The sequence below is a fragment of the Hyla sarda genome, chromosome 6 (genome assembly GCF_029499605.1).
Source record: "Hyla sarda isolate aHylSar1 chromosome 6, aHylSar1.hap1, whole genome shotgun sequence".
Classification (NCBI taxonomy): Eukaryota; Metazoa; Chordata; class Amphibia; order Anura; family Hylidae; genus Hyla; species Hyla sarda.
The window spans coordinates 176,211,606-176,237,948 of NC_079194.1; the positions used below are offsets into that span (position 1 = coordinate 176,211,606).

Below are 26,343 nucleotides of genomic sequence, written 5' to 3' on the forward strand. Positions count from 1 at the left end.
ATTTCCTCAGACCATGAAGCAGGAGTTCGAGCTAGTACTGAACTCACCAGCTCCTTGTGGCAGCCAACAGCATGGAGGAAGAAGCATAGGAGACTTGAGTGACATGGGGTTCTGTAAGTGTGGAGTCAGTGTTTTATTGTACACACTTCTCATCTGGCTCCCTCCCCACCTCTCCCAGGCTGTGCCGCTCAAGCAGACACACAGGCAGGGCCAGATTGTCATTGTAGCTCACGGAGCTCCTGCTCATAGCCCCGTGTGCCCAGTGAAACAGGGAGGGCCCCTGACATGGCTGCCATAAGGAGGGGGGGGGGGTGAAAACAGGGCCCTGTGAAGCTGCTTGAGGGTCAGAGGCAGGAGAAGTGTACTGGCAGCTGCCTGCAGTGTCTAGGATCGAGCCTTGCTGCAGAAATTCAATCACAAAAGGAGCTGTTGCTGAAAGATTTTTTGCTGTGGGCTCCTATAACAACAACCCATTATTCATGTGGTATATTACATTCTATTTCTTAATTTATTGAGGTAATAAAGGGGTTGTGCAGCACCTCTCCTGCCTCATCTTACATTGTGCATGGAGAGATGCTGCTGCACACTGTGCACCACAGTTCTGAGTAACTGCCTGCACAGGTATCAAGCACGTCTTAGGATGTGTATGGTGCCAGCCAGGTGCTGTGGGCACTGTGCAGGAACATCTCTCAATGCCCCGATCCGGCAGAAGAGAGAGACACTGCATTTTAAAGTGTAACTATCATTGTAACAAACTTCTGACATGTCACAGTGATGGGTTATCAATGTCACAGTGATGGGGTTTTAATGTCACAGTGATGGATTATCAATGTCACAGTGATGGGGTTTTAAGGTCACAAAGACATGTTCTAATTTTTTTCGGTGAAGGTCCAAGTGCTAAAATCCCCACTGATCACTAGAATAAAGAGGCAGAAGCATGCAGCTACACACACAGTGCCTCTTTATCTCCACTCTGCACAGCTGTAAAAAGTGGTATACAGATTTACAATTGAAGTCTATGGCACTTCCAGCAATTATGTATACCAGAAGTCCCATTGACTTCCATTGTATTTATATGCCACTTGCCTTAGCTGAGCAAAGTAAAGATAAAGTGGCACAGCACATGCAGCTACATACGTTGGCACCCTCATTCTAGTGATCAGTGGGGGTGCCAACACTTGGAATCCCATTTATATAAAGTCCTGAAATGCCACTATGATGTGTCAGAAGTTTGTTATAATGATGTTAAACCAGCAAAAACAAAGTTGTATTAGGGCTTTTTTTTTGTGTGGGACTGGTTGTCCTTTTTATTGGCACACTTTATTTTATTATATAATGTACAACGAAGTAAAAAAAAAAAAAAATAATATATAGGGCAAAATGTGAAAAATAAACTTCCAATGATACCAAACTTGGATAATTTAAGCTTTGGTTAAAAATAACCAGCATTTTAGTGAAAAAAAAAAAATCATTTACACATCCAAATTGAACAAAAAGTCGTCAAACACCTGTGGGGTGTTAAGGCTCACTGTACCCCTTGTTACGTTCCTTGAGGGGTGTAGTTTCCAAAATAGTATGCCATGTGTTTTTTTTTTTTTTTTTGCTGTCCTGGCACCATAGGGGCTTCCTAAATGGGACATGCCCCCCAAAAACCATTTCAGCAAAATTTTCTATCCAAAAGTCAAATGTGACTCCTTCTCTTCTGAGCATTGTAGTTCGCCTGCAGTGCACTTGACACCCACACATGGGGTATTTCCATACTCAGAAGAGATGGGGTTCCAAATTTTGGGGGGGGCGGGGGCATTTTCTCCTATTACCCCTAAAATTTGGGCGAAAACCAGCATTTTTGTTAAAAAAAATTCATTTACACATCCAACTTTAATGAAAAGTCGTCAAACACCTGTGGGGTGTTAAAGGGGTATTCCAGGCAAAACCTTTTTTTATATCTATCAACTGGCTCCGAAAAGTTAAACAGATTTGTAAATTACTTCTATTAAAAAATCTTAATCCTTCCAATAGTTATTAGCTTCTGAAGTTTTCTGTCTAACTGCTCAATGATGATGTCACGTCCCGGGACGTGAGTCATCAGAGAGCAGTTAGACAGAAAACAACAACTCAACTTCAGAAGCTAATAACTATTTTTTTATAGAAGTAATTTACAAATCTGTTTAACTTTCCGGAGCCAGTTGATATATAAAAAAAAGTTTTGGCCTGGAATACCCCTTTAAGGTTCACTGTACCCCTTGTTACGTTCCTTGAGGGGTGTAGTTTCCAAAAAAAGTATGCAGTTTCAGAAAAACTCACTCTCCAAAATCCCATTGTCGCTCCTTCCTTTCTGAGCCCTCTACTGCGCCCGCAGAACACTTGACATACACACATGAGGTATTTCCTCACTCGAGAGAAATTGGGTTAAAATTTTCAGGAAGATTTCTCTCCTTTTACTCTGTGTAAAAATTCAAAAACTGGGTCTACAAGAACATGCGAGTGTACAAAATGAAGATTTAGAATTTTCTCCTTCACTTTGCTGCTATTCCTGTGAAACACCTAAAGGGTTAACACACTTACTGAATGTCATTTTGAATACTTTGGGGGGGGGGGGAGTTTTTATAATGGGGTCATTTGTGGGTTATTTCTAATATGAAGGCCCTTCAAATCCACTTCAAATTTGAACTGGTCCCTGAAAAATTCCAATTTTGAAAATTTTGTGAAAAAAATGTAAAATTGCTGCTGAACTTTGAAGCCCTCTGATGTCTTCCAAAAGTAAAAACAGGTCAACTTTATGATGCCAACATAAAGTAGATATATTGTATTTTTGAATCAAAATATAATTTATTTGGTATGTCTATTTCCCTCACAACCAGAAAGCTTCAAAGTTAGAAAAATGCAAAATTTTAAATTTTTTCATCAAATTGTGGAATTTTTCACCAAGAAATGATTCAAGTATCGACCACTAACATAAAGTAGAATATGTCACGAAAAAACAATCTCGGAATCAGAATGAAAAGTAAAAGCATCCCAGAGTTATTAATGCTTGAAGTGACAGTGGTCAGATGTGCAAAAAATGCTCTGGTCCTTAAGGGGTTAAAGGGGTAGTCCAGTGGTGAAAAACGTATCCCCTATCCTAAGGATAGGGGATAAGTTTGAGATCGGGGGGGTCCGACCGCTGGGGCCCCCTGCGATCTCTCTGTACGGGGCCCCGGCTCTCCGCCGAGATAGCGGGTGTCGAACCCCGCACGAGGCGGCGGCCGACACGCCCCCTCAATACATCTCTATGGCAGAGCCGGAGATTGCCGAAGGCAGCACTTCGGCTCTGCCATAGAGTTGTATTGAGGGGGCGTGTCGGCCGCCGCCTCGTGCGGAGGTCGACACGCCCCCTTCCCGCGGGCTGTCGGGGCTCCGTACAGGAGATCGCGGGGGGCCCCAGGGGTCGGACCCCCCGCGATCTGCAACTTATCATCTATCCTTAGGATAGGGGATAAGTTGCTCACCACTGAATCACCACTGGACTACTCCTTTAAGGACCCAGCCAATTTTCACTGTAGGACCTGGACATTTTTTGCACATCTGGCCACTGTCACTTTAAGCATTAATAACTCTGGGATGCTTTTACTTTTCATTCTGATTCCGAGTAGTTTTTTCGGGACATATTGTACTTTATGTTAGTGGTAAAATTTTGTCGGTACTTGCATCATTTCTTGGTGAAAAATTCCCAAATTTGCTGAAAAAATTTAAAATGTTGAATTTTTTTTACTTTTAAGCTCTCTGCTTATAAGGAAAATGGGCATCCCTAATTATTTATATATTGATTCACATATACAATATGTCTAATTTATGTTTGTATCATAAAGTTGAAATGTTTTTACTTTTGGAAGACATCAGAGGGCTTCAAAGTTCAGCAGCAATTTTCAAATTTTTCACAAAATTTTCAAAATCGAAATTTTTCAGGGACCAGTTCAGTTTGAAGTGGATTTGAAGGGCCTTCTTATTAGAAATACCCCATAAATGACCCCATAATAAAAACTGCAACCCTCAGAGTATTCAAAATGACATTCAAAAGGTTTGTTAACCCTTTAGGTGTTTCACAGGAATAGCAGCAAATTGAAGGAGAAAATTAAAAAGATCTTCATTTTTTACACTGGCATGTTCTTGTAGACCCAGTTTTTGAATTTATACAAGGGTTGAGGCTTGGTTTCCACTTGGTTTTATTTTTGTACACCTAAAAAAACGCCCGCAAAAACACCAGAAAAACTGCCACAGGTTTTTCCTGCGTTTTGGCAGTTTTTCTGGCGTTTTTTCTGGCGTTTTTCCTGGTGTGTGGAAACAGCCAAATTTGTCCCCTGTGGCAGTTTTCTCACTGCCTTCAGGTACCACTCTGTGGGTCAGATGCTGAGCGCCCGGTCCACAGAGTGTAAGGAGATGAGGAGTGATGTACAGCATCACCTCCTCGGCCACATAGTATACAGGGGGGGCATAGTGTACCTGTGAATACTGTACAGGAGCTGGGAATCCTGTCACCAGATTGACAGGACTCCCTGCTCCTATAGCCCCTTAGGGCGGTATACAGTATATACAACTAGCTATAGATAGCTGTATATAGTGTATACAGAACAGGAGGTCCACTTACCTTATTCGCTTCCTGTCCCCGTTGGGTCAGTGTAGCTCCGCCCCCTAGTAACGACATTGTTAGGGGCGGGGCTACGGACGGGAGTCAGGCTAGTAAGGCTCTGTGAGGCTCTGTTCACATTGTCCGTTTTGTATAATGTGAACAGACCCTTCTGGCAGTGTATTCCCAGATATGGAGACTCCAGCTGTTACTAAACTACAACTCCCAGCATGCCCAGACAGCCAAAGGCTGTCTGGGCATGCTGGGAGTTGTAGTTTTGCAACAATAGGAGGTTCCCTGTTTGGGAAGACATTGCAATATGGGCGCTCTACCCAGCAGACAGCGACAATATTTTGTGTTTTTTTTTCTCTTCTCGTTTCAGATCCGTGTATGCAGAGGATTACGGCGGAGTCGATGGATTACGGCAGATGAACATTTTTTTTTATTTTAATAAAATGGTTAACGAGGGCTGTGGGGGACTTTTTTTTTAAAATAAAAATGTTTCCAATGTGTTGTGTTTTTTTTTTTTATTGAATTTTCAGGCTTAATAGTGGAAGCCGGTCTTATTGAGGGAATCCATTACTAAGCCAGGGCTTAGCGTTAGCCCCAAAAACAGCTAGCGCTAACCCCCAATTATTGCCCCGGTACCCACAGCCACAGGGGTGCCGGGAAGAGCCGGTACCAACAGGCATGGAGTGTCAAAAATGGTGCTCCTGGGCCTAGGCGGTAACAGGTTGGCTTTGTTTGGTTGGTATTGTGCGGAGAATGAAAATACAGGGAACCCTATGCATTTTTTTGTTAAATAAATAAATTTTAAAAAACACATAGGGTTCCCCGTATTTTCATTCTCAGCACAATACCAACCAAACAGCAACAGCCTGATGTTACCAGGGTGGACGAGGACCATTGATACTGGCCCTTCCCAGCCTAAATAACGCCAGCCTGTTACCGCCTAGGCCCAGGAGCGCCATTTTTGACGCTCCGTGCCTGTTAGTACCAGCTCTTCCCGGCACCTATGTGGTGGTGGGTACCGGGCAATAATTGGGGGTTAGCGCTAGCTGTTTTTGGGGCTAACGCTAAGCCCTGGCTTAGTAACGGATTCAGTCAATAAGACCGGCTTCCACTACTAAGCCTGAAAATTCAATAACCAAAAAAAGAAAAAACACAACACGTTGAAATTTTTTTTTATTTTAAAAAACACTCCCCCACAGCCCTCATTAACCATTTTATTAAAATAAAAAAAAATCCAGTTCATCCGTTGTAATCCATCGAATCCGCCGTAATCCTCTGCATACATGGATCTGAAAGGAGAAGAAAGAAAAACACAAAAAAATGGGTTCGGACATTTTTTGCGCTCTCCGCAGGAGAGAGCGCCCATAATGCAATGTCTTCCCAAACAGGGAGCCTCCAATTGGTACAAAACTACAACTCCCAGCATGCCCAGACACATTATACAAAACAGACAATGTTAACAGAGCCTTATAACCTTACCAGCTTGGATCCCGTCTGTAGCTCCGCCCCTAATTATGTCATCACTAGGGGCGGAGCTATACAGACCCACGGAGACTGGAGGGAGGTAAGGAGACTTCTTCATCTTCTGTATAGACTATATACAGCTATCTATAGATAGTAGATAATAGCTGTTTATACTGTATACCACCCAAAGGATTAACCTACACTGTCCAACAGTGTAAGTTAACTCTTTCCTTGCCGGGCTTGCGCACAGCTCAGCAAGGGGTTAAGTGAGCCAGCAATGTGTATACTGTATACACATTGCAGGCTCACTGTAAGTTCTTGCTGGGCAGTAGGCATACGATGTATATTTTACTGCTCTGGATCAGCTGTTCTCCCGGCACTGTAGCGGTGAGTCCCCACAGTCACTTCAGGACGATCGCAGCGAGTGTCAGGAGAAGTGACATCCGCTGTGATCTGTCCTCTACTGCAGGTACTTCTACTCCCAACATGGAGCGCACACTTCTTCATGCTGGGAGTTGTAGTACCTGCATTAATAGACAGATCGCAGCAAGTGTAACTCCTGACACCCGCTGTGATCCTCCTGTATAATGTATAGATGCGGGCGGCCGCTCCTCTATGGTCCCCTGCACTGACGTATATATACACATATTCATATATCCCACAGAGTTGTGATTGCCTGGAACCATATGGCCAATCACAGCTTTCTGCGGGAAATATTAAATAGGTGTATATATACGCCAGTGCAGGGGACCATAGAAGAGCGGCCACATCTATACATTATACAGGAGGATCGCAAAGGGGCGATCTGTTAACTTGCACAGGTAATACTACTCCCATCATGGAACAGTGTGTTCCATGCTGTGAGTAGTAGTAGTACTACCTAAGAAATGTATAAAAAAAAAAGTTAAAAACACGCACAAACTACATTTTTATTATTGTCGGCTACAAAAAAGACTTCTATGGGAGAAAAACGCCAAGATTTTCCCCAAAAAATGCCAAAGTCTCGACAAGAGGTCGTTTTTTAAAAACTGCCAAGGAGCCCAAAAACGCCAAAAGGATTTAAAAAACGCCAAACTGAAAAACGCCAAGTGAATTTGGCATTTTTCAGTTTACTATTGACTTGCAGCTAACATCTGACCGCAGCGTTTTTTCACAAAAAAAACGCCATGCGGCAGAATGGGCGTTTTTATTGGCGTGTTTGTAAAAAAAAAAGTGGAAACCTAGCCTAAAAGGAGATAAATCTTCCTAAAATGTGTAACACAATTTCTCTCGAGTAAAGAAATACATCATATGTGTATGTCAAGTGCTCTGTGGGTACACTAGAGGGGCTAAGAAGGGAAGGAGCGACACTGGGATTTTGGAGAGTGAGTTTTTCTGAAATGGTTTTTGGGGGGCATGTCACATTTAAGAAGCCCCTATGGTGCCAGAACAGCAAAAACACATGGCATACTATTTTGGAAACTACACCCCTCAAGGTAGGTAACAAGCGGTACAGTGAGCTTTAACACCCCACAGGTGTTTGACGACTTTTCGTTAAATTTGGATGTGTAAATGATGTATATTTTTTTTCACTAAAATGCTAGTTTTCCCCCAAATTTTACATTTTTACAAGGGGTAATAAGAGAAAATGCCCCCCAAAATTAGTAACCCCATCTCTTCTGAGTATGGAAATACCCCATCTGTGGACGTTAAGTGCTCTGCGGGCGCACAACAATGCTCAGAAGAGGAGTAGCGCCATTGAGCTTTTGGAAAGAGAATTTGTTTGGAATGGAAGTCAGGGGCCATGTGCGTTTTCAAAGCCCCCTGTGGTGCCAGAACAGTGGACCCCCCACATGTGACCCCATTTTGGAAACTACACCCCTCAAAGAATTTAATAAGGGGTGCAGTGAGCATTTACACCCCACTGGCGTTTGACAGATCTTTGGAACAGTGGGCTGTGCAAATGAAAAATTAAATTTTTCATTTTCACGGGCCACTGTTACAAAAATCTGTCAGACACCTGTGGGGCATAAATGCTCACTGCACCCCTTATTACATTCCATGAGGGATGTAGTTTCCAAAATGAGGTTACATGGGGGAGGGGTTAATTGTTCTGGCACTATGGGGGCTTTATAAACACACGTGGCCTTCAATTCCGGACAAATTTACTCTTCAAAAGCCCAATGGCGCTCCTTCTCATCTGAGCATTGTAGTTCGCCAGCAGAGCACTTTACATCCACATATGGGGTATGTTCTTACTCAGAAGAAATGGGGTTACAAATTTTGGGGGGCTTTTTTTTTCCTATTTTCCCTTGTGAAAATGAAAAATTTTGGGTAGCACCAGCATTTTAGTGAAAACATTTTTTCTTCATTTTCCCATCCAACTTTAATGAAAATTCATCAAACACCTGTGGGGTGTTTAGGCTCACTATACCCCTTGTTACGTTCCGTGAGGGTGTAGTTTTCAAAATGGGGTCACTTGTGGGTATGTTTTTGCGTTTATGTCAGAACCGCTGTAAAATCAGCCACCCCTGTGCAAATCACCAATTTAGGCCTCAAATGTACAGATTGTGCTCTCCTGAACCTTGTTGTGCACCGCAGAGCATTTTACGTCCACATATGGGGTATTTCCGTACTCAGGAGAAATTGCGTTACAAATTTTTGGGGTCTTTTTTTCCTTTTACGTCTTGTGAAAATAAAACGTATAGAGCAACACCAGCATGTTAGTGTAAAAAAATATAAAAGGAGAAAAATACCCCCAAAATTTGTAGTGCAATTTCTCCCGAGTATGGAAATACACCATATGTGACCCTAAACTGTTTCTTTGAAATACGACAGGGCTCTGAAATGAGAGAGCGCCATGCGCATTTGAGGACTAAATTAGGGATTGCATAGGGGTGGACATAGGGGTATTCTACGCCAGTGATTCCCAAACAGGGTGCCTGCAGCTGTTGCTAATCTCCCAGCATGTCCGGCCAGTCAGTGGCTGTCCAGAAATGCTGGGAGTTGTTGTTTTGCAACAGCTGGAGGCTCCGTTTTGGAAACACTGCCGTACGATACGTTTTTTATTTTTATTGGGGGGGACAGTATAAAGGAGTGTATATTTAGTGTTTTACCCTTTATTATGTGTTATTGTAATGCAGTGTTTTTAGGGTACATTCGCACTGGTGGGGGTTTACGGTGAGTTTCCTGCTAGGAGTTTGCGCTGCAGCGAAAAATTTGTCGCAGCTCAAACTTCAAGCAGGAAACTTACTGTAAACCCGCCTGTGTGACTGTACCCTGTACATTCACGTGAGGGGGCAAACCTCCAGCTGTTTCAAAACTCCCAGCATGTACTGACAGACGTGCATGCTGGTAGTTGTACTTTTGCAACAGCTGGAGGCACACTAGTTGGAAAACCTTCAGTTAGGTTCTGTTACCTAACTCAGTATTTTCCAACCAGTGTGCCTCCAGCTGTTGCAAACTACAACTCCCAGCATGCACTGATCGCCGAAGGGCATGCTGGGAGATGTAGCTATGCAACAGCTGGAGGTACGCAACTACAACTCCCAGCATGTTGAGACAGCTGTTTGGTGTTTGGGCATGCTGGGATTTGCAGTTTTGCAACATCTGGAGGGCTACAGTTTGGAGAACACTGTGCAGTGTCCTCTTAACTGTGGCCCTCCAGATGTTGCAAAACTACAAATCCCAGCATGCCCAGGCAACAAACTGCTATGTGGGCATGCTAGGAGTTGTAGTTTTGCAAGATCTAGAGGGCCACAGTTTAAAGACCACTGCACAGTGATCTCCAAACTGTAGCCCTACAGATGTTGCTAGGCAACTCACCGGCTTCCGTAGGATCCAGGGAGCCGCATCGCTGTCCTCTGCTGCCGCCGATCACCGTCACCGATCGTCGCCTCTGCCGCTGCCGATGGGTAAGTGGACTTCGGTGCCGGTCCCCATCGGTTTCCCCATTCTGCCCAGCCTACTGTGGGTGGGCACAACAGGGGAACCGAAAGTTAACCCCCCCGCCCCCGATCTGCTATTGGTCGTCGCTTCTTAACGACCAATAGCAGGGATAGGAATGGTGGTACCCCTGCCACCTCACTCCTATACCTTCAGGGGGATCTTGAGTGTCTTGAACAACCTCGATCCCCCTTATTTTCCAGGTCACCAGGTCACCGGAGACCCGTATGACCCGGAATCGCCACAGATCGCTGGTGTGAATTCACCTGCGATTTGCGGTGATCACCCACATGGGGGGTCTGATGACCCCCCTGGGCATTTGTGCGGGGTGCCTGCTGATCGATATCAGTAGTCACCCCGGTCCAGTCCCCACCTGGACCGAAATTCCCAGGGGCATACAGGTACGCCCTTGGTCCTTAAGTACCAGGGTGTCAGGGCGAGGCACTACAGAAGTGAGGCACTGCCATGGGGGCCACCTGTGCCCCATCGTATGTCAGCCTCTTCCTAGGGTACTGGGAGAGTGGGGAAATTCAATGCAGTGGGGCACACGGGGTCGAACATATGCAGTGCTGGATGCACTATATTGATGATGTTTTGTTTTTGTGGCAGGAGTTGGTGTCTCAGCTAGAATCGTTAATGTCCCAGTTAAACAACAATGATATGAATATCATAAGTTTGGTCCTGATATTATTGATTTCTTGATGTTCAGATCGAGAGATCATTAGATGGTTCCCTGGTGACTGATGTGTACAGTAAATCTATGTCCACGAATTCCCTACTATATGCCAGTTCAGCTCATCCTGGTGAAGAAGCAGGTGCGAAAACGCGTTTGGGGCTGAGGTGAGGTGCTCAGGCAGGGTGCATTATCATATGCTGGGTAATATCTATCCTTGTCTGTTTGTTTACATGCTATTTTCTTTGCCATGCTTAGTTTTATATTGTGATACTATCACTCTCATACCTAACCTTGTATGCATGTCAGAGTAGCATCCTGTATTATGTGCAATATGTGCTTGTAAGTGTATCCTCTACATAGTCTCCTACCTCGCTACCTTCCTGTACTCCCGTCTTACCTCTCAATATGTGTATTTTAGATTTGCTGCTTATTACTATTCATACTCTGGTCTATAGTGTTTGGCGTTTTTGGATGAAAGGACAACTGTATAGTTTTTTCTCACTTAGTTGATGTCGTTTGGTGACTAGATTTATTTCAACATTTAATTGCCAATGGGAAACTATGAGAGCAGTAATTAATAAACATTGGGGAGTGTTGAAAACTGATCCAGTGTTGAACTCTTTGATTTCAGACAATGTGCCCATGACTGCAAGAAGAGCAAAATAATTTGTACATAGTCATTACGTAGCTAAAACAAAAAATTACTTTTGCAATAGTAAACCAAGAGTGGGGTGTTACCCATGTGGTGATTGTATAGCCTGTCAGAATATAATATGTACAGACATATTTAGCTCAGCGGATGCAAAAAGACAACAGTGACCCCCCCCCCCCGACCTACGATGGCCCAGACATACGATCATTCCAACATACAATGGCCTCTCAGAGGCCATCGCATGTTGAAGGCAGCATCAACATACGATGCTTTTGTATGTCGGGGCCATCGCAAAACGGCTATCCGGCAGCGCAGACTTCTTCAGCTGCCACCGGATAGCAGTTTACGGTGGCCCGTGTGGTCCGCTGACGATCACTTACCTGTCCTCGGGGCTCCGGCACGTTCTCTTCGGGATCCCCTGCATCGTTGGCACTCTCCATCGTCGTCATCACGTCGCTGCGCACGCCGTCCCGTCATCCAATAGGTGCGGCGTGCGTAGCGACGTGATGGCGGCGACGTGAGAGCGAGGATGCCGGGGAAGCCGAGGCCTTGCTGGAGCATCGGGGACACCCCGGGGACGCGGCCACAGCGATGGAGGGCGACATCCAGGGCAGCGGTGACGGTCCGGAGCAGCGGGGACACGCGAGTATAACCTCCAATACCAGTGGTCTTAAACCTGAGGACCTCCAGATGTTGCAAAACTACAACTCCCAGCATGCCCGGACAGCCGTTGGCTGTCCGGGCATGCTGGGTGTTGTAGTTTTGCAACAACTGGAGGTCCGCAGGTTGTAGACCACTGTCCTATAATTTACATTGCACGGATCCCTCAACATATTTAAAATTCGACAGTATGTTTCATGTAATAGTGTAAATGTAATATACTATGCAACGTGTGAATGCAACAAAATCTATGTAGGATTAACTTGGAGAGAATTGAAAATTCGTGTGAGGGAAGATGTTAGGGACATTCTAGCTGCCAAAGAAGTACCAGACATTGAGTCACTAAAAACAATACCAAGACATTTTAAATTGATGCATAAATCAGATCCTAGGTCATTTGGTGTTAGAGGGATTGAAGTAGTTCACTGTGGTATCAGGGGAGGAGATATGAAGAAGATTCTGGCTCGTAAAGAAGCACAATGGATAGTTACATTAGGTACAATGGCCCCAATTGGCCTTAATGAGCAACTTAGTTTTGTCTAATTTTTGTAAAGAGATACTTTGGGTTCTTAGTCTGCCTTGATTTTAATATTGCTTGTCTTTTTATTTATTTATTATAGTAGGAATATATATATCTTCACTGTATGCTGTTGCCTGCGCAGTCGATGGAATGGACAATCAGAACAAGCTCTGGAAGATGAATATATAATGTGAAATTGATAACCTAATATGGGGGATTATTAATATATTTGGATAAACTATAGCATTTAGGGGGGTATTGTGATGTATAATAAGGGAAATGTTATGAGAATTGCGTGTTATACACGAATTGTATGTTTACACTAGTTTGGCACACTGGCACTTTATTTTATATGATACAGAGATTTTGAAATATCACAATTGATAATATGTATAATAAATATATTTTAATAATATGTATAATAAATATATTTTTTTAGCACAATGATTATGATGGTATGTGAATAATGGTGTTAAGTTAATTATGTTATGTGTATATTAATGTAATGCGAAATCTGAGGGACACATCATTTAGTTATAAATGGAAAGAATGATAATGATAATTGTAGTGGTGGGAGCCACAAATGCAATAAACTGATATTATAATTAGGTAATAATAATCATAAAATAAGATAATTTAGTATGAAATAATGATGCGTTTTTTTCAGATGCCACAGTTATGTAATCATTATAGCACATAATCCACACTATGCACTTTATAGCACTGTCACTTTAATTAGTTCATAGTTATTTTAGGGATATGATGATACATGGCCAAGTTTGAGTATACCTGAGATGGGTCCCTATATCAGTGTGTTTGCTGATCACAATTGTGCGCACAACGGCAATGTACAGTGGGAGCGCTGGATCCCGCGGCGACTAGTAGTGCACTACAACTGTCTGGCAGAGATACTGCTGGAGCATGCGCAGAGGCATGATGATGCTAGCAGACTCCGGCGTGATGTCTCGCGTGATGTGCGCCCGAATAATGGAAGTAACGTGCAAGCTAAACAGTATATATAAGGAGGGTGAGGACAAACAAATAGTGTGCCCCCTGAGGAAGGAGCCGAAACAGCTGTTGGGGTAGCGGAGGCAAACAGACACAGTCCCACATGGGTAAGACAATAATGATGATCTAAACTATTGTTTTGTAGAAATATGATATTTTTATAATTTGGTGTTAATCCTCTCATAGGCAGTTCAATAGTACAGGTGAACCCATATTGGTCCCTGGTGATAAACTGCATATGGAGTGGTGGCAATAATTGTATACTAAGTAGCATTGTGCATTTTTTTGCATAACAAGTATATTGCATATATATGAGCTGTGCCATATGTCTCCGCAATTTTATGGATATTTCTGCCTATAATATTTTACTATAATTGTAGGTTTATATTGGAATAAAATTGGTAATATTTTGGAATTATTAACTCTAGTTGTGTTTTCTGTATTCAAAGTCATTTAAATGTGACAGCCTAGCTGAGTATTGTTGCTGACCATGTCCATCCCTTTATGACCACAGAGTACCTATCTTCTGATGGCTACTTCCAGCAGGATATTGCACCATGTCCAAAATCCCAAATCATCTCAAACTGGTTTCCTGAACATGACAATAAGTTCACTGTACTCCAATGGCCTCCACTGTAACCTGATCTCAATTCATTAGATCACCTTTGGGATGTGGTGGAACAGGAGAGTCACATCATGGATGTGCAGCCGACAAATGTGCAGCAACTGCGAGAGGTCATCAAATCCAAAATCTCAACAATGTTACCAGCACCTTGTAGAAAGTATCAGCAAATAATGAAGGCAAAAGGTGTTCCAACCTGGCACTAGGAAGGTGTACCTAATATACTGGCAAGAGAACATAAAAATCTGTTAACTACCCAGAGATTTGTTTTATTTTAAGACATACTGTATTGTATATACATTTACCCTGCGCATTACAAAAATATAAAACTAATTCCATCTCTGACTTCACTGTAAATATTCTTTAATTCTATATTTATTTATTTATTTTATCCACTCCAAATAAGAAATCATTAAAAAAATGTTTCACAGTTCATAAAGTCAAAACTAATAAATATTAAAGAAAAAAAACCTAAATAATAAAAGTGCAAAAGTCACTTGATGCCTTGAAACTATGACCAACTGAACTGATACTGTCTCCTTGGCAACACAACTTCCATGTTTAAGTCTTTCTGCTCCTCGTTAGAGTTTACAAGTTGGTACCCTAACATGTTCATAGCTCCTTTACATACATCTTGTATTTTTTTCACTTTCTCGAAGGGGAGAACATTCCTCCAAGCCTGAGAAACGTTGGCTGCATTGCGAGATGTGATCGAAAAGGCTTCTTTCTGATTTCCAGGACTTTGGCCATGTGTGATATTGTAGATCCACTTTTCAAGTTTGTTTGTAAGTTTAAGTTCAGCAAATTTATACATCTCAGAGATCTCTCGCAAGGGGTCTTGAACCACATCCTCATACCTCACTAGCATGTATCGGTTCTTAAGGAAGTTGGGAGCTTTATGTGCTGCCGTTTCATATATCTGCATGTGGCTTCGACAGACCTCCTGGATCACCTGAAACTTGCCGTCATCTACTTTTGTCCCATTAGTGTTAAGGACAATTCCATTGTCTCTTGTTAATGCTTTTCTTGACTGCTCCCGGGATTTTGCCACTGCTCTAGGATCCCGAACCAAATGAAGTATCTTTAGGTTTAGGGAAGGGTCATTAAGAAGGGGATACAACACTTTCAAGTCAAAGAAGCGAACCTCTTTAATAACCACATGACTGTAGGTGGTGCAGGCCTGTTCAATGTTGTGAAACGGATATTTACCACATAGAGTTTTACAGGACATCTCATTAGTTATTTCATCACGGGGAAAGAACTTGCAGGCTGGGACTGTACATAAGGCTCTACTGACAGGCCACTGGAACAGGGAAGAAACGTTCCTCTCTTTAGGCATATAGGCATCGAAAACAGACATGTCGCACAAGAATGCTGATCTTACAAGATCCCTTACTGCCATGTGGAGAACCTTGGCACTGTTCCGAAACATGGTCACCCACACATGCCATGCAGGCTCCATCATGTAGAAGACATCTGGGTGCTGACTGAAGATTTGGCCAACAAAAGAAGACCCTGACCTCCAGGAAGAAAGAATAAGAAGGTGAACTTTCTCCTTGCCATCTGTATCTGAGAAGTGAATGCTCTGTCTTGAGTACAATACAAGCAGAAATATAGTTTGAACCACAAGAAGTCCTATCACCACTGAGCCATTAATCCTTATCTTGACCATAGTGTCCTGGTTAGGAAACACTGTAAAAAGAGAAAAAAAATATGTATTATTTACCATTAATAGTGAAATATTTTACATAACTAGTCTGCAGGGTGCCAGTCTTGGTGGCTGCTCCACCTTGGCAACCTTGGCCCAAAGAAAAGGAACATCTGTAACCTTAAGAGGACCCTTTATGTACTCACCATTGGGCATCCACTATCAGGACTGAATGAATAGGACTGAATTTGTAACATTATTTGACCAAGTAAGCTTTATATTTAATAAGTGATATGCATTGGTGTTGAAAAGGATAACACAGTGTAACAATTAGTGTTGCTCGCGAATATTCGCAATTCGAATATTATTCGCGAATATCGCATATTCGCGAATTCGCGAATTTCGCGAATATAGCGCTATATATTCGTAATTACGAATATTCGTTTTTTTTTTTTTTCTTCACAGTACACATCACAGTGATCATCCCTCTCTGCTTCCAGCTTGTGTGGTGTAAAGAAGGCTGTAATACTACTGTGTGAGACTGACGTGCGAAAATTCGCATATACGAAACTTCGCATATGCGAAAAGTAGCATATGCTAATTTTCGCATATGCGAATTTACGCGCGTGTTAATTTTGTATATGCCAATATTCACATATGTTAATTTTCGCATACGCGAATATTCGCATATGCGAAAATAAAACGAGAATATAACGAATAAGCGAATATTCGCGAATATATGACGAATATTCGTCCATATATTCGCGAATATTCGCGAATTCGAATATGGCCTATGCCGCTCAACACTAGTAACAATGCAGGAACAAGGTGACTTTCTTGAGTGCTTTCTTAAACATCAACAGAAAATAACCCAAAAAGTTTGGTGCCAATAGCAAATATCGAGAGATTATTTTATGTTTGCCTGGAACACTAACTAGCTTATGTACCATGGCTGGAGGAGGGGTGTTTGTTATATATCTAGTTCATAAAGATTGTTCTAAGGGCAAGATACATACATACACACAATATGCTTTGAATAGGAAAAAAAACTGAAATCATATTCTCTTCCTGCAGCCATAGTTTCTGAGATTCAGGCTAGGTTCAGTGTGAATTTGTGAACGGAAAATCCGCTTGGAAATTTTCGCCTGAAGAAAGGGGTTGCTCTTTCTTCAGGTAGAAATCCACGCGGAACACATTGCAGTCTATTGGAGACTGCAAAGTCCGCGCGGTCCTAGCACCGACTGATTCAGTCAGCGCTGGCCGCACTCAGAATCTCCGGGCGGAAATTTTCTGCCCGTAGATTCTGTAGTCTGAACCTAGCTTTAGAGCCCAAATTTTCTTTAGATATTACATATCATTATAATATGTATATTTAAAGGAATACGGTCAATAAACTGCCCCCGCACTGACCAGAGGTACTGGCTGGTAGTGCGGGGGACGCTGATCAATATGCTGCCTACCATGCCCGGATCCGTCCAGCTGTTCGCCCGTTATCTTCATTATTCTTGATATGCAAATGATCTTCTAACTGGCACGGGCAGGGTTACAAGGCTCCATCTGGCACTGTGACGTCAGCGCCGCTCGTTCGCAGCGCCGCAGGCTTATGAATAGTCATGCCCTTCCTCTCCGCTCTGTACAGGACTCCACTGCGTATGTTCTGCTTACTGTGTACACCCGGAAGCGGTCTCAGCGCAGTGGAGTCCTGTACAGAGTGGGGAGGAGAGGGAGGGCACGACTATTCATAAGCCGGGCGGTGCTGCGGAAGAGTGGCGCTGACATCACAGTGCAAGATGGAGCCTTGTAACCCTGCCCGTGCCAGTTAGAAGTTCATTTGCATATCAAGAATAATGAAGATAATGGGCGAACGGCGGGGCGGATCCGGGCATGGTAGGCAGCATATTGATCAGCGTCCCCCGCACTACCAGCCAATACCTCTGGTTACCTCTGTAAGGTAATCTGTCATAGTAACCTCTAAAGAGACCTCATTACTCAAAAATAGCAGCATTCACTCAAGTGGACCCAGCTCATGCAAGTGTTGCATGGCTACCTATTCATTTGTACGGTGGATATGTCACATTTCCACAATAAATGTATGGTCAGGCCCAGCTGGCAGTAACAGGACTTATGGCAATCCGTTCATCACAAGGTCAATATAAGCAGCAAATCAATATATTTTACTTTGTATTATCTATATCCAAAGCTTGGCATCTTGTTAGACATGTTTAAAGGGAATGTGTCACCTACATTAGTTTTTTCCCTAATTTATACCAGATACTGAAACAAGTTCTTTTCTTCTCTGTTTCAAATTTTTTTTGTACGTTGTAATTTTTTTAAATTATATTATTATGTACATTATTATGGGGGCTGCCATCTTGAGTGAGTTGTTTTTAACAGCATTTAGTGATATGCTTTACAGCAAGACAACAACAGGCAGTATCTCTCACTTTTACATGAATTAGAAACATTACTGAACATTCTCTGTGATCTTTGCAAAGATTAATCCACAAGGAGGGGGACCCTATGCTTTGAAGTTCAGCTATAGTGAATGGGGTCTTCTCTATCTACTGGTGTCACCTTTTATTTTAATCCTGTACAGATCACTTTCCATCTTATGATCACAGGGCAGAAAGCCGCAGCTTAGTTTTAGGCCTAGTGGTAAAAATTAAAACTGCAAGATTTCCGAGTTATTGAAATAAAAATGTGGAAAAAAAAAAAAGAAAAACACCAAAAATTCTTTAAAAAACATAAAATTTGATTTAAACAATAGGTCGTTATGATGATATTTTCCTTTTAAAGTGCAAGATGCACTTATATAGTTGAGGACTAAATAACAGTGAAAAATATTAAATGCAACTGAAAATATTTTAAATTTTTTATGCATATAAAGCCTCTAATTAGGGAACAAGTGCTAATATCAGACATGTTAATCTGTCATCCTCAGACAATCTATTAAACCAGTCCTGAATTGGTGTAAAATATTTCTATCTAGGTCAGGTATTTATGCAAGAGGTGAAGATCCCCGGGGCTCCGGTTCACGTAAAAAAAGGTGTGTTCGAGCGCTCACTCCTGTAGAATAGCTTGGCTGGGATCGTGGCAGTAAGAAGTAGCCGGACACGGTTAAAGATATAATAACCGGATTTTATTTGTATAGATCACAGATAACGCGTTTCGAGGGGTGGGACCCCCTCTTCATCAGATCAATGATGTGGCAGATGTGGGAGGCCACTAATTTATGCAAAAAAAGCCCGCGAAATTTAACAGCAATTACCGGGTACATATTAAAATACAAATATGCATCTGTGCAATACAATTTCCACAGTGTTGAAGATGTCTCAAATCCAAAGCAAAACATAAATTTAAATTAAAATTTAACACATATTACAATTAACATGAATGGTGCTTGGATGGCAGATCAAATAAGGTATTACTGCTATTAGCCTGGCCTTCCGTTCGGGGAGCTGAGCAAGTAGAAAAATCAAAGCGCCGCTCTCCATGTTGCGGCGTCATCTCAAAGATAGAGGCACAACTGGACCCTGGTCTTCCCCTGTATGGGAGACCCCTCATCCAGGTGCTCGGGAGGAAATGTCCCAAATTACAAAAAAGTTTATAGTAGAAGCGCATATCCTGCGCTGGACCGATTTAACAAACACAGGCATCGGCATTGCAATAGAGCATATTCTATGCCGTAGTGTATATTGATGACATTGATACATACATTTATGTATATATATATATATACATATACACATGCGCAGTTGTACACACATCCTCCCATGTATTCTTCTTTGGTTGATTGCTGGGCTGGTGGGGGTCATCTTTATTGGTAAGAGGGCAGGATGACACATTCAGTGAATGAGCTCTGTAGCCTCATTCAGCCCATGGGGTTGGAGCGATTCCAGTCTGTAAATCCAATACATCTCTTTCTTTCCCAGAGCTTCCAGGCGATTGGTAACATGTGCTGGGATGTAGTCAATGGGCAGGATGGATGAAATTCCTGTGGCCCCATTGTGTTTGGTCGTGACGTGTCGTGACAAACCTTGAAACATAAATCCCTTTTTTATATTGCATCTGTGCTGGTTGAGTCTTTGGTGTAATTTCTGAGTGGTTCGACCCACGTACTGTTTCCCACAGCAACAGTTGATAAGGTAGATGACGAACTGGGATTGGCATGTCAGATGGAATGGTAGCTCAAAGGTTTCCCCTGTATGATGGCTTCTAAAATCAGTGTTCCGGTCCGCTATGATGTTGCAGCAGAGACATCTCTTCTTGCCGCATTTGAACACACCTTTTTTGAGAGTGGTCTCAGCGGTGATGCGTTTAGCTGGCCTCTGTCTTTTCAAACGGCTTGGAGCCAGCATATTCCTGAGGGAAGGAGCTCTTCTAAATGTTAGTAGGGGTTGGGTAGGTAAAATTTCTTTTAGGTAGGGATCATTCTTGAGGAGACTCCAATGTTTTTGTAGGATTTTCCTTATGTTGTAATGGCCCGTGGAGTACGTTGTCACAAAACTGCTGTTCTTTTTACCCCAGTTGTGTTGTTGTTTCGTGTGTCTTTTGAATTTTTCTTTTGAATTCCGCCGAGTTCGGAAAAATTGTACCAACACCAGTACCTACATTGATCAATCCAAAATTCTGAAGAACAGATTTTCTGTGAAAGGATACCCTAAAACTCTGGTAGAGAATGCTTTTTTAAAAGCGCTTGCACTCACCCAGGAATCATGTCTACCCTCCTTACCGCTGCCATCAGCCACTATAGCTTCAGGGTCATCACCCTCAGTCCAAGAGGCCTCGTGTGATCAAGAGGAGACAAACCAAAAAGAAAAATTCAAAAGACACACGAAACAACAACACAACTGGGGTAAAAAGAACAGCAGTTTTGTGACAACGTACTCCACGGGCCATTACAACATAAGGAAAATCCTACAAAAACATTGGAGTCTCCTCAAGAATGATCCCTACCTAAAAGAAATTTTACCTACCCAACCCCTACTAACATTTAGAAGAGCTCCTTCCCTCAGGAATATGCTGGCTCCAAGCCGTTTGAAAAGACAGAGGCCAGCTAAACGCATCACCGCTGAGACCACTCTCAAAAAAGGTGTGTTCAAATGCGGCAAGAAGAGATGTCTCTGCTGCAACATCATAGCGGACCGGAACACTGATTTTAGAAGCCATCATACAGGGGAAACCTTTGAGCTACCATTCCATCTGACATGCCAATCCCAGTTCGTCATCTACCTTATCAACTGTTGCTGTGGGAAACAGTACGTGGGTCGAACCACTCAGAAATTACACCAAAGACTCAACCAGCACAGATGCAATATAAAAAAGGGATTTATGTTTCAAGGTTTGTCACGACACGTCACGACCAAACACAATGGGGCCACAGGAATTTCATCCATCCTGCCCATTGACTACATCCCAGCACATGTTACCAATCGCCTGGAAGCTCTGGGAAAGAAAGAGATGTATTGGATTTACAGACTGGAATCGCTCCAACCCCATGGGCTGAATGAGGCTACAGAGCTCATTCACTGAATGTGTCATCCTGCCCTCTTACCAATAAAGATGACCCCCACCAGCCCAGCAATCAACCAAAGAAGAATACATGGGAGGATGTGTGTACAACTGCGCATGTGTATATGTATATATATATATATACATAAATGTATGTATCAATGTCATCAATATACACTACGGCATAGAATATGCTCTATTGCAATGCCGATGCCTGTGTTTGTTAAATCGGTCCAGCGCAGGATATGCGCTTCTACTATAAACTTTTTTGTAATTTGGGACATTTCCTCCCGAGCACCTGGATGAGGGGTCTCCCATACAGGGGAAGACCAGGGTCCAGTTGTGCCTCTATCTTTGAGATGACGCCGCAACATGGAGAGCGGCGCTTTGATTTTTCTACTTGCTCAGCTCCCCGAACGGAAGGCCAGGCTAATAGCAGTAATACCTTATTTGATCTGCCATCCAAGCACCATTCATGTTAATTGTAATATGTGTTAAATTTTAATTTAAATTTATGTTTTGCTTTGGATTTGAGACATCTTCAACACTGTGGAAATTGTATTGCACAGATGCATATTTGTATTTTAATATGTACCCGGTAATTGCTGTTAAATTTCGCGGGCTTTTTTTGCATAAATTAGTGGCCTCCCACATCTGCCACATCATTGATCTGATGAAGAGGGGGTCCCACCCCTCGAAACGCGTTATCTGTGATCTATACAAATAAAATCCGGTTATTATATCTTTAACCGTGTCCGGCTACTTCTTACTGCCACGATCCCAGCCAAGCTATTCTACAGGAGTGAGCGCTCGAACACACCTTTTTTTACGTGAACCGGAGCCCCGGGGATCTTCACCTCTTGCATTCTCCAGACGTCCAGGAATCCCAGGACGCCACGGTGTGAGCTGCACCCCCTGATTTCACTATTCCCTTTGCAACGGGATACAAGCGCGATATGGTGTTGTGCCCACTGCACAACACCAGAAGGTGAGCAAGTTTTTTTCACCTCTTTGTCTTTGTTATATCTGAAAACTTTTACGGCACATTGTTGCGCTTCCCTTTTGTGTTTCCAATTTTTTCTGCATATCGAGCATCAGGTATTTATAGCACATGTGCCAATACATGAGGACATGTTAAGCTACAGAATGAACAAACAGATGTCTGTACGTGTGATCCCAGAGTCTTCATGGATCACTGCTACCTACTGTCTCCACATAGCTATTTGACACTTATTTCCTAAATTCTTGACATGCTTTTGAATAATGTAGCTGTAATTCTCCAGAACTACCACATGATGACAGCACCTGCCTACTAACCAAGCCAGGGATCTGCAGTTAGCATTTCATAAAGTAGAATCTCACAATAGGGAACACTCATGAGGAATAAAAAAGTGTCCCCTATTGAAAGATGTCCCCTATTGGGGGAAAAGGCTTAAAAATCTTTCTAAATGACTGAATACTAAAATTACCTTAAAAAAAAACAAAACAAAAAAAAAAACACACACACATAAAAAGCAATATTACAGTATAGAATCATCCCTTCTCAACCCCTTGTGCATTTTATCCCCCTTTATACCCTGTGTCATGTGCCAAATCATCCCCACTTACCCCCTGTGCCACATAATTTTCCCTTGATCTTATCTGTGCCGGGGGGGGAGGGGGTAATAAAGGGGCAATGAAATAGCACAGGGGGATCAAGGAGAAAGTATATGGCACAGAAGGTAATAAAGGGGGGGGGGGGTGATTTGGCACAAGGGGAATAAAATGGCACGGGGGGGGGGAGATCAGGGGGGGAGGGTGGTGCTCGAATGATATGACCGGCGGACATGAAGAGGCACGAGACCAATGTTTGAACAGTGGTCTTCTGCTTCTGAGCTGAGGCTGCTGCAGGGGGTGCAGTGGGTGCCAGCTGTACCCCCTGATGGCAGCCCTGTGCAATGTAGGGCCTGCACATAAGCTTGGTTATCCCCTATTGAGTGTATTTTCCCCTATTGGGAGTGTTTTGTCTTCTATTCTCCCCTATTGGGAGTGTTTTGTCCCCTATAAGGTGTGTCCGACAGTACGCTATTGGGAATGTCCCCTATTTGGAGAGTGCAAATACATCTTATGGGACTCTGCAGGGGAATTAAAAACTGTCTAATGTTGGGAGGTGTCCGCTAAGGGAGATTTTACTGAAGTATGCCTTTGTGAACATTACTAATATTGGCAAATAAAATGACAGCACTGGAGGTTTCTCCTGACTTTCCAATAGAGGGAACTTTATTATAGCTAAAAATCAGATGAAGCCCCTTGTACCATGATCGCCATCGCCAACTACATACAAAAGAGCTTATGATCATTTAGACATATCGCTTTGTTTTGGACACTTACTTTACTGTGACTCTCCTTCTCACATCTCATCTCAAATCTCCATTCTGGCATTAATACATTAACAAATCAATAGAGGATTTATTATAAGGCCCTATTTATAAAATTGCTTACATTTTATTAGGTGGACATGCTCTGCGAAGAAGATAACCCTCTTCTAATGTGAAGCCCATGTGTATATGTGCAAGTACCAGATAATCTTATGGAATTTATGGAAAATCTGTTTTCAACCCACAGCTATGCTTGAGTTTGATCTGGTGCTTATATACAACAGCAGTGATGCAGTATAAAGCTTAGGGGAGAAATAGGAGTCAGGACATCACTGTCAGACTAACTTAAATAATCCCGGCACATTATCTATATAATAAAAAATATACCCAGCCTATATAGATGACACCTATGCTTCATCTGAATTAGTGGATATTCATCAGTTTCAGTAATGAGAAATTGGTTAAAGTGGTTTAAAGGGGTACTCCAGTGGAAAACATTTTTATTTAATCAACTGGTGGCAGAAAGTTAAGCAGATTTCTAAATAATTTCTATTTAAAAATCTTAACCCTTCCAGTACGTATCAGCTGATGGATACTTCAGAGGAAGTTGAGTAGTTATTTTCAGTCTGACCACAGTGCTCTCTGCTGACACCTCTGTCCATGTCAGGAACTGTGTAGAGCAGGATAGGTTTGTTATGGGGATTTGCTCCTTCTCTGGACAGTTCCTGACATGGATAGTGGCGTCAGCAGAGAGCACTGTGGTCAGGCAGAAAAGAACTACACAACTTCCTCTGGAATATACAGCAGCTTACAAGTACTGGAAACATTAAGATTTTTAAATAAAAGTAATTTACAAATCTGTTAAAATTTTTGGCACCAGTTGATTAAAAAAAAATTAGCTTTTCACCGGAGTACCCCTTGAAGAAGTTTTTGTACCATGTAAAAAAAAACAACAAGGTTTTGTGAATCAATTATTTTCCCTCCTAGGTTATTTAGTTTTTAAGACACCGATACAAGTGAATGCAGGGAGAGCGGATACCTCTTCAGGGACCCAGACAGCATTTTGCTTTCCCTACGGCCTGGCTGCACTGTTGACTCACTTGGAGGCTCTTTGAAATTACTTTCCCTAATTCCTTCTCTTCTGAAGTCTCTTCTATTCTTCTACTGCGTTGTGTTACTTCTGATGAGTGGCGTCCTGATGCTCCGCTTCTTGGTGCAACGTCGGGGGGTCACTCATCAGCCACCAAGTTCAGGAACTGCCACCATTGCTCATTGATTATAAGTCACCACGGCGATGGCTGCCAGTTCATAACCAGGCAGCGTGGGCCATAGCCACTTAAGAACAGTGATCGTGGTGGTGCTACTGCTGCGTAATGATAATCCAAAAATAAACGAGACTGTTGGTTGGAGGGAAAAATGCACAATAATTACTAATAGATTGCCGGAGGCAATCCAATAAAGGCCCTGGGGGTCCCAACCAAAAATACTATATACAGGACTTTAATGTGAGGGTCAAAAATTATAATGGTGAAAAAAAGAGAAGGAAAAATCACACATTTAAAAACACTATGTGCTCCTAACTGATGTAATTAGGCTTATTGGGCTCAACCAGCTCCATCATTGTTTGTAGTTTGTAGGAGATACAATTGTGTTTTAGCATCTCAGAACTACTGATTGTCAGGGCACATAGCAGTTAAAACTATAACACTGCCCCCCCTCAAAGTTTCACCACCAATGTGGCTTTGTCAATGTGGCTTTGACAAAGCCACATTGGTGGCGAAACGTTGAGGGGGGCAGTGTTATGGTTTTAACTGCTATGTGCCCTGACAATCAGTAGTTCTGAGATGCTAAAACACAATTTTATCTCCTACTAACTACAAACAATGATGGAGCTGGTTGAGCCCAATAAGCCTAATTACATCAGTTAGGAGCACATAGTGTTTTTAAATGTGTGATTTTTCCTTCTCTTTTTTCACCATTATAATTTTTGACCCTCACATTAAAGTCCTGTATATAGTATTTTTGGTTGGGACCCCCAGGGCCTTTATTGGATTGCCTCCGGCAATCTATTAGTAATTACTGCTGCGTAATGGGATTGTCCTGCGAAACAGGGTCACCCATTAGGGGGTACAGCCGGTACTCGGTACTCCCATAAGGGGTCCGCAGTTACCACAGCGCCTCTGCGGTCAGGCGCATGAATGACGTCATCATCATGCACCGGAGCACAGACCAGAGAAGAAGAAAGAAGAGAAGAGGCCATGGACCGTGCGGGAGGCAGGTAAATATATTTTTTTCTATTGTTAGCTAAGGGGGATACTGATTTCTACCTAAGGGGGCTACTGATAACTACCTAAGGGGGCTACTGATAACCTAAGGGGGCTACTGATAACAACCTAAGGGGGCTACTGATTTCTGCCTAAGGGACTGATAACTACCTAAGGGGGCTACTGATAACCTAAGGGGGCTACTGATAACAACCTAAGGGGGCTACTGATTTCTGCCTAAGGGACTGATAACTACCTAAGGGGGCTACTGATAACCTAAGGGGGCTACTGATAACAACCTAAGGGGGCTACTGATTTCTACCTAAGGGGGCTACTGTTAACTACCTAAGGGGGCAACTGATAACAACCTAAGGGGGCTACTGATTTCTACCTAAGGTGGCTACTGATAACAACCTAAGGGG

General features: G+C 42.7%; 1 protein-coding gene and 1 long non-coding RNA gene across 5 annotated transcripts in view; one reads left to right on the top strand and one right to left on the bottom strand.

Moving 5' to 3' along the window:
* LOC130276451 (uncharacterized) lies at positions 1-14,921 on the top strand. The gene is made up of 4 exons (XR_008845123.1): positions 1-113; positions 10,713-10,843; positions 12,612-13,626; positions 14,801-14,921. It is a non-coding gene; the product is annotated as an uncharacterized LOC130276451 (long non-coding RNA).
* Positions 14,052-26,343, bottom strand: part of LOC130276449 (carbohydrate sulfotransferase 5-like) — a 26,248-nt gene continuing 13,956 nt past the window's right edge. For 3 of the 4 annotated variants that reach the window (XM_056525835.1, XM_056525838.1, XM_056525837.1), the window contains exon 2: positions 14,052-15,833. In XM_056525835.1, the coding sequence (XP_056381810.1) occupies positions 14,653-15,833 (1,181 nt within the window). In that variant the 3' untranslated portion in view covers positions 14,052-14,652. Of the gene's footprint in view, positions 15,834-24,757; positions 24,773-26,343 lie in introns of those variants that run through there. The other variant, XM_056525836.1, reaches the window with a different exon arrangement.